We start from the raw sequence: 15,148 nt of genomic DNA, 5'->3' as shown, positions 1-15,148 counted from the left end.
AATACAGTTGAAAAGTAAAATTTACTCAAAACCAGAAAGATCTCAAAAGAACGATATAATAAATCAATTTGAAATACAATCAAGAGTTTCTGAAAAACTAAGATTTTCTTTACGTACCACAATATGAACATGTTTTTGCCCTGAATTGAGTAATGATAAAGTTAAAACTTTTGGCTCATCATGACTTCTAAGCACACCAAAATCAAGCACCTCAGTTGGCGAATAAATACCAGGAGCTATATGAATGATTCCATTGAAACAATGTAACTATTATTAGTTATACACTAAAAAGAACTACTCACATTTTTAAATTAAAAAAGCAAATATGTTGCAAGTATCAAGCTGCATTTTGTTTACATTCATTTGCATATCTATTTGGTTAAACTTTTCTCTAAACAATATTGTACTGATCTGAATACAGGGCAATCTCTTTAAAATGCCCTTCTGAATAGCATATCTGTCTCATGCATGCAGTCAAAATTTCTATTACTATAATTTATCATTTGTTCTTTCCTTGTTCTTAAAAAACACCTTCAAATATACTAGGTTAATTTTATGTATAAAGCTGACTTTGGAAGAATACAGCATATTTGTCTATTTTTTGTAGCTTTAAAAGATGTTAATAAATTTATTAAAAATTAAATATACAAAATGATAGAGGTGAAATGTTCAAAAATACCTGAAGTGACATCCACTTCAACAGGAAGCAATAAATAGTCTTGTCCAGAACTATTTGTTCGAATACGAATAAATGCAGTATGATTTTTTTCAATTCTAGCTATAAAATTTGCTTTAATAACAGGCTTTGTCTCATATGGTGGAATTTCCTGTAATAAACAATAATCATATCTTTTAAAACAAAAATTAAGAAGTTTTTAGGTTAAAGTAAATAGTATGCATTTTATTTGATATCTACTTAGTAAAGTAAAAAAAAAAAAAAAAAAAAAAATTCGACTTTAGAAACTGTGTTACTAGTCACAGGAAAGAAAACAAAAATCTCAAAGATAGCAAAAACATATCTCATGATTTAGCCAACATATCTCATTACATATTTTAAATATTGAACATTTCCCATCCCCTATTTAACTAAAAAAATATTTAGAAATTGCAAGGCTATACAAATATTACAGTTATTCAGCTGAGTGTATAATTCTGTCACACATTTCAGATCAACATTTACAGATATAAAATCACTTTTTCTTCGAATGCCCTGTATACAGTTCACTAGGAGGAAGGGGCACACATACTTGGAATTGCCCCAGATAGCCTTACACGGTTAATCGCTCCAACTGCTAGAAGTGATCCAAGGTATACAGCAGCATGTTATATGCTAACTGAATCTGAACTAATGTTACACCTTTTAAGAGTTACAGTCACCTGTGCAGTTGCTTACACTCTGCACTTTCAGTTAATGTTCATTGTTTAACAAAACTTAGTAAATATTAGTATCTAACTTCATGGCTACTTGTATTGCATTTAAATACATCCACAAATAAATTATACTACAAAGTAACCACAGAAGTTGTTGCAGATCATGATCATTACATAGTATTTGCCATTACATCTCCAGTACCATTCAGCACCTTTTGGCAATGTTCTTACAGCTAGCTGCACAATGCCCTGATGAAAAAACTTTCGGTGTTACATGCAAAAAGGTCCATGAATGCATGCAGGAAGTCTTCCTCATTGTCAAAGAATTTGATTGTTTATGGTGGTCCAGGGAATGGAGCTGGTTAAGCCAGCAAGTATGATGTAAATCTGCAGGGGCTAAATCTGCAATCTGGTGGATGGCACAGTGTCTTCCAACCAAATCATTGAACGGTTTCCCTAGTCATTCTTGCCACGTGAGGTCTTGCAGTACTGCAGAGCTAAAGCAGACCTTTGCGATTAGCTAATGCTGGCTTCCAACAACCAATGTCTGTCACAACCAGTGTGACACCAGACTCACTTTTCGTCACTCGTAAGCATTTGACCACATATGGGGGATGTTGCAATTCCAAGCCAGCAATAGTAAAAATTCTCATCTGATGTCCCTTGTTAGCTGCTAATAATGTATGGAATAACCACTTGTTCAACCAGTACGCCTTTTCTATGTAATTTAAGTGCAGTCAGACTGTTTCTTCGAAAACTTGGAAGAGTTCACAAAGTTTACCATGAACACATCTGACTGCTGTTCTCCTCTATGGCTGCCTCCAGGGCCTCATCATTCAATAAATGAGGCTGCCCATTCTGAGATTCATCATACAGGCTCAGGTTTCCCTATTTAAACTTCTAGAACTAATGGTTGGTGGTGCAACTGGTTACATGCATCTCCAAAAATATCTGACATATTTCACAATTTGATGCGATTATTGACAGGCCTAACTTAATTGTACAACAAACAACTGCGAATGAATTACTCCGATGCTTCAATTTCTCTTCAATGCTGGATCAGGTTACTGCTGTGTATGTGTAACGAGCCCATATTAGTGCAGGTCAATGGTTACACTAACATACCTGGTGGCAATGTTTACACATCTTCTGCTGGCATGCCAGACATTTTACTTTCTCTCCGATTCATTTTATTTTCTGAGATCGCTTTATCAAATGAGACAAAAAAGAGCAAGATCTTTTTTTAATTACCTTGTAACTTAAAGCTATAGGAACAGTTTCGTTAAAAGCTAGAATTCTTCCAATAAAACTATTAATGCACAGCATAAATAATATAGCATTAAAACATGTTCTTTCACAAGAAATTGCATCCAAAGCATTAAATTCAGTAGGATATCAATCGCATTCTGTTATAAATCCACAGAAATATTAGCCTTTAATCGGTATGGTGAAAAAGTTGTGCTTAATGGATATTATTGGGTCCTAATTATTATATTTGCAAAATGTATAAAATTATATTTTGCAAGCATGATTCAAATATATAATCATGCATTTATTCAAATGATTAATAATGAGATAAAATGTGCTTAGTATTTTTCCTAAACTTTATGAAAGAAAAAAGCAATTGTACAAAATGCGAGGCTTAGGTGAATGGACACTTCTATTTAATCTTTTGTGTTCCTGAAAAATTTCTACAATGAAGAATTTCGGTAAACTTGACATTAAAATTAATTAAATACACATAACACAATGAAATACAAAGGAAAATAAAATTACCCAGAGAGACTTAGGAGCTTCACTTTCACCATCAGGTAACTCTAAATGCAGATCTCCTCCACTTGAGTACATTTCTGTCAACTAATACATACATTTTATAAAATATGTTAAGCACATACGTACAAAAGAGATACAAAACACAAATGCCATAATTACTGTAATAACTTTGTATATACAGTATAACATAACAAAAATAAACAAAATGTAGTTCAACCTAAAAATTAGCACATATAAAAGCAATGAATTTTTTCAGATTCTAAGATGGCACCCTTCACAACCATTCTAAAAATAAAACACTTATAAAAGTGAAGGGCAACATGGGATTAATTTTTTTCCCAAATCGTCCAGGACATAGCACATGGTTTTATGCATTTTATTCATTCAAAAATGCTGGATTACAGCCTCTAACTCAGGAGATGTTATGTTATCAAATAATTAAGACATGGATGGCTCAGATGGATTAGATATTAAGTTTGAATTAGATTTTGACATTGAGTAAGATAATGATGGCCAAGAAAAAACAGATTCTGCTACTAGTTTAGGATAAAGTATTGAATAGTATAGCTTCTGATTGGAAAATCAAATTCTGTTCACATAAAAATAACTTACATACTATTCAACACTTTTATATTTTTCTTACAGTCAGGCTCCCCAACCCACCCCCAATAGTGATGCTGAAATTAGGGGCGAAACTTATGTGATATATTGGAACTAAAGAAGTATGGTATGTACATAGATGAATAAACAGTTTACAACATGCATTAATAATACAGCATAAAAGTGAACACATTTAATAAGCAATATACTCACATCTTAATGCATTCTTTTTTTATGCTAATACATAGTTTCTGTTCTAATTCAGAAATTATTCTTTTTAGCATCTGAAGAAAATAAAAAATATGTTTCTTGCATAACACCAGATATTTAAAATATATGTTGCTTTTCAGGCGAATGGAAACTAGAGAACACAACAACACAGAATCAAATTTTAAGATAAATCTTTTCCTTTATTGGTAAATTTCTAAAAGTTATATTTTCAAACGACATGTACTTCAAAATGAAACATTCAAAATTAATGCATAAAATAACTTTATTAAAGAAGATTTATCATAGCAAGAACTACCACATTCTCCAAAATCATAACATTCTCTACTGATGCCAGATACATTAACTCAATCTTTTGAAATGAATAAAATTATGAATGTTGCCAAAATATTCATACAAAAAGTTATGCTTTTATGAATAAATACTATAAACCTCTTCCTTGGAGGTTGGATCTGAAATATCTGAATGTAACGAAAAGTTTTCTGCCAAAAAATGTTCTTAATGAAGCTAGAAAATAAACAACCTGAAAGCAGTAACTTTAGTATGGGCAGTCCGACCCAAATTTGTGATTTTCTGCCAATGTTTAGGTAGTTTTCCAAAGCCTTTGGCACAGAAACTTGGTGGCTATGAGTCCAAAAACAGAGCAACCTCATTTCAGACATCCTAAATAGAATGGAAGATAGCACCAGCAAGATGTAGCTGCAGGTGTAAAAAAAAGGTACAAGTATGAAGAAGCAATGTCAAGGCTATAAGGTGAGCGTGGCAAAAGATCCCAATTGAGTCCGTTCAGAGTCCAGTCGGTGAACACAGACACATGTGGTCTTGCATTATCTTGATGGAGCATTACCTTTTAATGCCGGAATTCAGTTTGACGTTTTCCTTTGATAGCAGTGCCAATACGGACTAGCATCTCACTGAACACCTTACTGTAAAGGGTTTTACCTTTTTCCAGATACTCTTTGTGGATAATACAACAGCAATCCCATCAGATAAGAAACATAATCTTTTTGTTAGTCAAATTGCATTTTGCAACGCTGTCGGGGAGCTCACCAGGCGCAGACCAACCCCCTTTTCGGCCTGTGTTGTTTAAGTATATCTACTTTTCATCATAAAAGATGATTCAGCCCAAAATTTTGTCTCTGCAGTGATAATCAAGCAGATTACTGCAGGCCCAAACACGTGTGTCCTTATCTGCTTCAGCTCATGTGGCACCCAGCGACTGAACTTGTACGTTGAGTTTATGCAATGCATAGTGCAGTTAATGGACATGGCATTTATGTCTAATTCCTTAACAAGCTCTTGAGTGGTTATACACTGATCTTCGTCCACAAGTTCTTGCAGGCGGGCCTTATCAACATCAGTAGGCCAGCCACAGCGCTCTGCTTCTTGAATGTTATAATTTTTGTTTTTGAGCCAAACTTTCACAGTGTCAAATGACACAACTTTAATATCTAAAGCTGTAGACATGTTTTGGTGACATTCTATGGCTGACGTTTCGCAACAGAACTGGAAGTAAATGATAGTTCTAATCTGGTAGCATGATAGTTCCATTTCAAACACTTTGTACTTAATGATGACATTTTTTACAAATTTCACAACAGGGTGTTTTACAGCAAGTCTCTCAAATGCAAAAAATCGTTTGACGAAATATGATTAAATACACCAATGCAAACTGTTTGCGCAGACAATATTTGTGGCGGCGAGAAACTTCAGTTAAAACGACATATTTCAAAACTATTATCAGAATTTACTATTCAGCACTAATTTTCAATTTAAAACACTATTTGCTAAAATCAAGATAATTTTTTTACTTGTATTTATACTCATTTTTATTAACTTAAAGTGTATTAACTTGCTATTCAAATTGGGTTATGAAAATGAACTGAGCGATTACACTTAAAGTAATACAATAGTCCTCAATACAAATTTCAGATATGCAGGATACCAGTAACATGACATGGTTTGTACATATTCCTGCACAGAAAATTGAAATTTTCAGGACTTTCTAAGAACCACCAATTTAAAAGTAAAAAGGCTTATTAAGCAAATGTGAATTGAATTCAATAAGGCAATTGTCTCTGTGCAACCTAGTTCACTCTTGTATTTTTAATTCTAGGAATAAAAAAGCATATGCAGGATGCTTTATTATTAAACATAATCTAACATTTAACATAACTATGAAACCAATTGCAGAATAAAACCAATTCTCTTAAAGTTATGAAGTAATTGATTTTATATGAGAAATATATCAAAAATTATTTAGTTGTTAAAAATATTAATTAAAAAAGAAGCATTAAACTCACAGTTTAAGGAATTTGTATAGTTTAAAGCACCAGATAATTACATATGCAATCCACTACAATTATTACTTTGTGAAGATATTAGAGCAGCTATACAATAAAAACAAAAAATATTTAAGTCGCTTTTCAATTTGAAATTTCTCCAAATATTTTAGCTAATTTTATAAGGTATTTACCCCCACCTTCTTCGCATGCCTTCATGGTGTAACTAAGCATATTCGGGAGATCCAGGTGAGGGCATTCCTCATTTTTCATCTTTCCTGCTTCGAAATAACCTAACGTCTCTACAGTGACACCCGAACTGAATGATGGTTCTTTACCACCAGGATTTGGCGATTGCGTCTCCTAAACACCAGTCACCCTTTAAAAGGGGGCGAATATAAGTATTTCTCCCACTTTCTTAGCATGCCTTCATGGTGTAACTGAGCATAATCGATGCGTATTCAAGATCTCCAGGTTTGAGTCCCAGTGAGGGCACTGCTCATTTTTCATATTTCCTGCTTCAAAATAACCTAATGTCTCTACAATTTATATCCATTTTCTTCTCTTTAACACCTTATTTAGGTTCATTTGATAAATTGTTATTATCTTCAATAATAAACCCTTGAAAAATCATTTTCTTTATGTAATCAATTTCTACTTCAATAAAATTTCTTTTCATCTTTCAATCTGGAGATTTAATCAATCATTCTTGTTTTTTCTAAAAATTGCATTTATTTAGAACTCGCAGAAGTTATTAATCTTATTTCTTTAATAATATTCACAATAACTCTAGATTCCTGTAATGATATATGTTGCCCTGAAAATATTTAGTCTGAAACTTTTAAATTATCAATTTTCAATATCAGTATTAATAGAGCAGTTCACATTTACAGATGTTTGCCTATGTGACAAGATTAAAATCACTTTTTAAATTTTCGCAGCCTGTGCAGTGAAAAGCTTGAAAAGGAAGGAAAGAAAAATACTCCTGAAATTAAAGTAGAAAATTCAAATAACTTTCGCTTGTATTAAAATAACACATGGACTAAGCATTATGGGAGATGGTATGGCAATAATAATCAGCATAAGATTCATAAATCTGCAGGTACAGTTTTTTAGGTTTAAATATACAACCTTCTTCAGCTGTAGAAGTATGAATGATGAAAGAGAAGCCTATGCTCAGGAGATAACAATGACAAAGTCAAGCTACTGATGAAAAAAGAAAGCAACTATAAAATAATTTCCTTAAAAGCTGAGAGTAAAGATGGATTGGAGTTGGGAATGCTAACTAGAACTGAAAGATATTTATGAATGGGAAATCCCTCTAGGAAATCTAATTTGCAAACGGAAGGTGTTTTAGTTGCAGAAAAACGGAAAATGTGATTTTCTGACCAACTTTTTGGTAACAGAGTATTTACACGTTACTGCTTTGTTATCATAAGCTCTATCCTTGTTAGTGGAAAATTTTAAGGGTCACCAACTTCTACTAAAGTAAATTAAATTGCACTGGTATTGTACTTTGTATATACCCCAGGGTTTTTTATTTAGTTAATTTTACAGAGAATTATGCAGAAATTCAACTTTTGGGTTGTTTTTTTCTCCTATCAATGAAATTTGCAATTAGATACTTGAAAAAAATCTTATTCTGGATATGAGCTCTTGGGGTATTTACATGTTTCCTTGCCAATGTAATTTAATTTACTCAAGTTAAACAAAGAGAGCCTTAAAATTTCATGCTAAGGAACATGAGGCGTACATTAGGGAAAAAAGAAATACATAAATCCTCTGTTGGTCAGAAAATTATAGTTTCCATTTTTCTATGAATGTATTAAAAAAAACTCCCATTAGTGAATTAGATTTTCTAAAGGTGTTTCACATGCATAAAAATCTGTCAGTTCCTAGCTAATGACCCCAATTTTAATCCATCTTTACCTTCAGCTTTTAAGGAAATTACTTCATACTTGTTTTCCCTTTTGATGAAGAGATAGCACAAGCAGCTCAACTTCCTTCCTTTCATTGTTATTGCTTCAGCACAGGCTTCTTTGTTATTTTCACTTCTGCAGTTGAAGAAGATGGTTCTAAGCCTTTAAAACTAGTCCTACAAGTTTATGTATATTATGCCTATTCCCTTTGTCTTAACACATTTAAAACATTTTAGCTTAATTGTATTTTCTTGAAACAATAACAGAAATTCATAACAATCATGTAAAACAAGTCTACTTTTCATTAACACCATGATAATACATTTTTCCTTTTCTCAGATTTATAGCCAGTAATTATGGGTTTGATTTCAAATTTTGCAAGAACCTTTCAAGATACAAGTCCAAGAGAAAAACTGCCTCAACAACACACCTACTGCCATACCCACAAACTTTGTAACAGTAAAACATAAGAATTTTGTTTTAATTAGAAAAAAGGCCCAGAGTGAAACTGACACACAGCTGAATATTTTGAAATAATAATATTGAAGAAAACTCTTACCAGAAAAAATATTAAATTATTTCAACTAAATTAATTAAAAAAAATTACAGCAGCTTTCTTTCCCCCTTTTTTTTGGCTTGTTTCTGCATAAAGTGCTTTAGAAACTATGCTTCACAACATTTATTTTAAATCACTTATTTCACGGACTCAACCCATTCATAAGTTGTCAAAATGGATGGTAAACACACTTTGGAATATCACAAAAAATAAAAAACTTATATTCAATTTTAAAACATTATTATCAGTTTAATGATAATTTAACAAGTGATTATGACGTTCGTGAAAAAGTCATTATAAAATTCAAAAACTTCCAAATAAAAAATTATGCAGTAAAATAGATGTCAAAATCATTAAAATGTTTTTAAGTCATTGAATTTACTGACGCTCACCAAAAGAGTTCATGCTCCAAAAAAGGAAAAAGCATGATTTCCTCATGTAATAAAGAGGAATGAATGCAATCAACAACCTGCATATCTGCCAAAAGGACATGAATTAAATAAAAATTTGGCAATAAAACATCCAGCTGAGATATTTTGGGGGCTTTTATACTGAAAAATTATTTAAAAAAATATATGATTGTAAAATCAGAACAATTTTTACAAAAATTATGAAATATTCATAAAAGTTGGCAGATATGTTCTGTTTCTAGTGACCCTGAAGCTTGAAAAGTTAAAACTGACTGTGCAAATCAGTGGCCCTTCCCAGATTTATTTTATTCTAATGCTGGCAAATAGTTTCAGAAAATATCCCCCTTTTTTAAATGCCCTATTCCTAATTTTTGTCCATACTTGAGGCATTTTTCAGTTCACTGATAATAATGGGGAAGCATGATTTTCATAAAGTTTATGAAACCTTTATCAAAATCATGCTTTGACCTTCTCGGAAGTCAGAGGTTTATCACACTTTATTCAAAATCATGTTGAAGTATAGCTATAAGGTCAATATCTAAGTCTAACATACTCTTTACCTCTTTCTTCTTTTCCTTCCTAATGCAAACACACAGCATTCTTTTTAATAACACTTGTCTTGAAAGGTTCGAAAAACAACTAACTCTGCACTGCAAGAATTTAATCCAGAGATGCCGAACATTCCTTGTTACTTACGAATCTTAATCTGCGATGCTATGTTATGGGATGTATGAATTCCATCTTTCCAAATACTTATTCACTCTCAGAATAGCAGTCATACAAAGCAGACAATAATATCAAATATTCAAAATTAAGGACGTTTACGAATTAAAATTCATTTACGGAAAACCTCCGGACTTCATGGGCCATGTGATATTGAAAATCACTGTGATTTAAAAAGAATTTTTTTTTAAGACACTCCAAGTGTGAAATGTATTACTGGGAATATTTTAAGTACAGTAAATTTCATCAACATAAAATTTGACAAAGAAGGGAAAAATATGAGTAAATTTAAACATCTCCACTCTATGAACATATACCAATTCATATATTAAAACATATGCTGATACCTGCAATGTAGAACTATGAGGATTATGCATATAAATTATAGGAGAATAGCTGCTATTCAATGGCATTCTGACACCAACAAACGGCCTTAATCTGTATGGATTGGAAATTCCAACAGCTAAAACCTTAAAAGAAATTAAAAGTATGCATTACATTTAAATAAATATATGTTCAAAATTTTAATACATAAAGTTAACATCATTGCCTAAAATCGATAGATATAGCTATATATTATGAATAAAAAAAAAATTTAAAACAACGAAGAAAATAATTTGAAAAATGAATCATTACATTTTTATAAATTTCTTTTAAAATTAATACTTCTTTTCATTATATAGGGTTAACATATCAACTGCAACTACAAAAGCGATAGTTACAGTCAATGTGTTAACAACCTTGAGAGTATTCTGATTTACAGCATTTATTAATACATCAGTTTTACATATTTATAAACACATGTGTGAGATGATGCGATTTACTCAACCTCAAATCAAATTAAAAAAATACAGTGAAAATTTAGTGCACACACTTAAATCCAGCTTAAAGACTGTTCATAAACGAAAATGTTCAAAACCTGAAACAATTTTCCCCACAGAAATTAATGTAAAATAGATTAATTTGTTTATAGACCACAGATGATTGCTCATTTAAACTTTACAACAGTGGTTTGTGCACAAGTTCACAACCCAACCCCCCCAAATTATTAAATATAAAAAGGTAAATACAATATTAACTGACCACTTGTTCAGGCAAAATGCTCATGCAACCCAGGGCCAACAGTCTACAGAACAGATATCAGGGCACTGCCCGCCATGGCTTTCTAAGGGCTGCTTTGGCCGCGGAGTTTAGATTAGTTTAAACACAAGATTACACAGACAAAATAGATTAAAGCAAAATTTAATAGTACCTGGACACAGAAGGGTGTATGAAGAAGAAAGCATAAATGGAAAATGATGAGGATGATGTTATTGTTTGGATGCAAAATTTTCTTCCATAAAAACATCAGATATGCAGCTTCCTTCACCTTATCTTTGTCTCTAAGAACACAAGCTTCATGTCTGAGCAAAACTTAAACCTTTCCAACCATATTCATCTAATACAGCTGGGTGATTGGAAAATGTGTTTAATAGTTAGTAGTCTATGCTTGCATGAGTAATGTGATTCATTTCAGTTTTTGATTACATGGTTAAGTACAACAATTTCAGTGATAAGTTTGAAAATTTTAATCTTTTCCATTACTTTTTCCCGATGAAAAATATGAGAAATGCTCTCGAAGAGAATACTAAGAAAGCTTTAGATAAAGCAAAAATTAAATGCAAAACATTAAGAAGATTAACAACACAAATAATTAATAGAATACCTGAATTACTGGAACAAGATATTGTAGACATAAAACATTAGGAAAATGTAAGATGAATCTACAAGATAAAGCAGAATACAGAGGCTGCACATTCTTTAACAAATTTGTAATTACAAAAATATTTTACTTAAAATAGTCATGCTTTAAATGTTCTGTTTGATAACTCTTATTCTTCACTACCTTTATACACCATAATTTTCAAGATAATAAAGCCTTTTGCAGTATTGGAAGAGGTATTTTATCCCATTGCTTTTGATCAGCAAGTTTAAAGAAGTTGTAGATCGACGTTTGGACAACCTTTTTTTTAAAGTCCGAAAGCGCAAAAATACATTGGTGACAGATGAAGATATTTAGTAGGGATATGACTGATGGCTGTGGGCCTTAATACAGGAGTAATGAAATTCCCTGACTTTTCCAGGTTTTCCAGGTATGTTTCAAGAAAATTCCAGTCTATCCGCGTAATGTATGTTGGCTGTGCTAAGAGGTAAATTAATTATGGTATTACTTCTACTGTGTAGCAAATTCACTTAATTATTCAATAAATCCCAGAGGACATTTATTCTTAATTATTCTTGGTACACTTTATTTGATAACTTTGTTTACTTTTCCACTTAAGAAACTTAATAAAATTTAAGATATATACATTGGATAACAATTGTACATTTTATTTAATTATTACTCATGATCATCACCAGCTCAACATGAGGCTAATCTGGTTCTTATAAATCACAATGCAATGCTAAAAGTTAGGTTAGATTTTAGGTAAATTTAATTTGTGTGAGGTGTCTTCTTAAAAGGCACCTTAACACTTGAAAACACAAATATAATTATAATAGGAGTTGTTTTCTCCACTGAAGATTGAGATTAGAATCTGCCCAATCCGGAATAAAATAAAGCTTTTTTTGCAGACATTCTGCAGCTAAATGAAAGAAAGAAATCTATTTAATGATATTTTTTTACTAAGGTATTTTATATTTATTTCGCAGCATACACAAGGAAAAAATATGTGCATTAAATTTCGTGATGTCATCATACTGCTAGAATCAATTTCAGGATTATGCTAGAGAAAATTTCCTGAAATTTGGAAATATTATTTACTAATGATAAATAAATTTAGAGGGAAGAAGCAACATTAAATGATATGAATAACATAAAAATAAAGATAGTTACTTAAAAATTGAATTAGAATAATCAACGATATTTTAGCGAATATAGTTATATTACATGGTTAGCCTAGATGACTGATTACTATTTTTTTATTTTACTGCAAAATGACAAGGTATTTATTAAAAAGAAAAGAAAAGAAAAGAAATGAAAAAGATTTTTTGGTAAAATCCTAGTATAAGGTACGGCCTTCGCACGATTTTGAAAATTGTCGCCAAGAACAAAATGACCCATTTACTGCTCATCATCATGTCGCCAAATCCCGCTGTACCATACTTGGAGATTATTCTAACCAAAGAACGTCTATGTAAAGAAGAAAAGGTTCCATACACGTAAATGCTATTGCATGGCTAAAAAGCGGAGGGAAAATTTGCCAAGGGATTTGGCGACGGAACCTGGCGGCCAGAATTTCCCTCTATGCGATGTGTACAGGAAATTGAGAAACACGTGTTAAGAAGAAACATTCTTTGCAGGGGCGTAGCTAGAGGGGGGCATCTGTCCCCGGGCGCAGAATCCGAGGGGCGCCAATCTGATGTTACGATATTTTAGAATTAAATCTTTTCCATCCTTGGCAAGCAGTAGGGGGCGCGAAATCTTCAGCTGTCCCTGGGTGCTGAAAACCCTAGCTACGACTCTGGTTCTTTGACAAAAAAGAAAACTACGAAAATCCGTCTTTAAATTATTGCGAAAAATCCAAAACTTGGATTTTTCGCAATAATTTTAAAGACGGATTTTCGTAGTTCCCCCCCTCAAAATAACTAATCCATGAATTAATTTACTTGCGCCAAAAAATATTTTCTTTTCCTTTAGAGTTTAAAAAATTTTTAAACGATATTCATTTTATGAACTCTTGATAACGTGACCTTCAAACTTCGACACCGGTTTCGAGCTTTGGCGACAGATATATCGCGCATGCACAGCTGTTTCTCTCTATGATGGAACGGAGCCACGTCTGTTGCAGAGAGGTTTTTCTTCTTTACAATAAATATTTTTTTTAGTCTAACCTTCATGGTACCGTATACTAGGATTAAACCCATTTTATTTTATACGAGAACAGGTACATTCTTTAGTTCATGCACTGCACATGCGATTCTCGAGGTTACTGGAAACCAAAAGTTGCGGGAAACTTGCTTTGCCTTTCTAAAAGATAATCAAATTGGAGCTGCGAAAATTGGCTCTATGCCAGCTGCCCGAATGACACTCACGTGATACACAATTCGCCAAAAAAGTGATCTCTTCCGACGTCGGCGCAAAACTTGCCTTTTTTGGCAGGACCGCTGTATGAAATTCCCTGACATTTCTGGATTTTGACTAAAAACTTAAATTCCCGACTTTTCCCTGAATTTTTTGGTCAATTTCCGAATTCCCTGACTTTTTCCGGTTTTCCAGGTAGCGTGGCAACCCTGTTAATACTCACTTCTTGTTTCATTTTTCCGCAGGAAATAAATAGTAGATTTGCTTTGTCTTGATGCAATTCTCCTGATCACTTGATCCCACTGTGTTTAAAGCAAGGGTGCTTCATCTTTGAAAATTCAGTATAAAACATATTTTTGATAATTCATGAAGTTGATCTTAACATTTTGCTTTGCTCTCTTTTTTTTAAATTTGGCATTATATGAAAAACCAGCAACAATCATAAATCCCTTTAAAAAAAATTTTCTTCAGATTCCTTGAACCATGTTTTAAGATTTTTTCTCCCTCCTTGATGATAATAATTGGATTTCTTTTTATTGTAGTCATTTAAGTACACCCAAGATTCGTCTATTCTAACATTTTCCCATTTTCGTCCGGATAAATGTTTCTTATAAAGAATTCTGCACTGCATTCTGCGTTTGGCAAAAAGTCGTAGAGAAATACAATGAACATTTTGTTTTTTCACGTTTTTAAGATTCAAATCAGCATTAATCACTTTATTTACAGTTAACACGAGCATTTTAATGATTTTGTAATGGTGACATTTTCTTTTTGACATTTTTTGACATGGTGGGTTTTCTTTTAACATTAAAAGTTCTAACTTTTGAAACATTTGAAATATACCTTTCCCCCCCCCTCGTAACAATTTTTCCACTTGAAACTAAAGTTTGGTGTTCTTTTCCTCTGTTGTCGATAACACTACCAATCATAGTTTTAGATATCGAAAAACCATGGCTTTCACGCTTTTTAATAACTAGATACAAATAATTTTCTTCAGAAAGAATACAAACGTAGCCTTCCATCCATTGCTTCTTTAAAAGTGACATTTTGCATGAAAACTGAACTGTCAAGTAGCAGACAATAATTTATACTTTCAAAAATATATTTGTGGTTAAAAAATATTCCAAGCAGATGATATTCTTTACAGAAAGGCAAAATTGTCTAAAAAACGTGCAAACAGCCTCTGCAGATGTTTAAGTTCACACATGTGCTGACCCAGTGTT

The 15,148-nt window shown here is 32.3% G+C and overlaps 1 protein-coding gene across 1 annotated transcript in view; it reads right to left on the bottom strand.

Annotated features, from left to right (window-relative positions):
• Tmem131 (Transmembrane protein 131) overlaps positions 1 to 15,148 on the bottom strand; it is a 322,751-nt gene that overhangs the window by 215,025 nt on the left and 92,578 nt on the right. Inside the window, exons 7-10 of the mRNA XM_085808921.1 lie at positions 10,210 to 10,332; positions 3,148 to 3,228; positions 680 to 827; positions 118 to 236 (exon numbers count right to left, since the gene is read on the bottom strand). Coding sequence (XP_085665047.1) covers positions 118 to 236; positions 680 to 827; positions 3,148 to 3,228; positions 10,210 to 10,332 — 471 coding nt within the window. The remainder of the gene's footprint in view (positions 1 to 117; positions 237 to 679; positions 828 to 3,147; positions 3,229 to 10,209; positions 10,333 to 15,148) is intronic.

Source organism: Stegodyphus dumicola, chromosome X2, assembly GCF_044657685.1.
Source record: "Stegodyphus dumicola isolate Sdum_Otavi_A_Nest chromosome X2, ASM4465768v1".
Classification (NCBI taxonomy): Eukaryota; Metazoa; Arthropoda; class Arachnida; order Araneae; family Eresidae; genus Stegodyphus; species Stegodyphus dumicola.
This window is presented reverse-complemented; position numbering and strand designations above follow the sequence as displayed.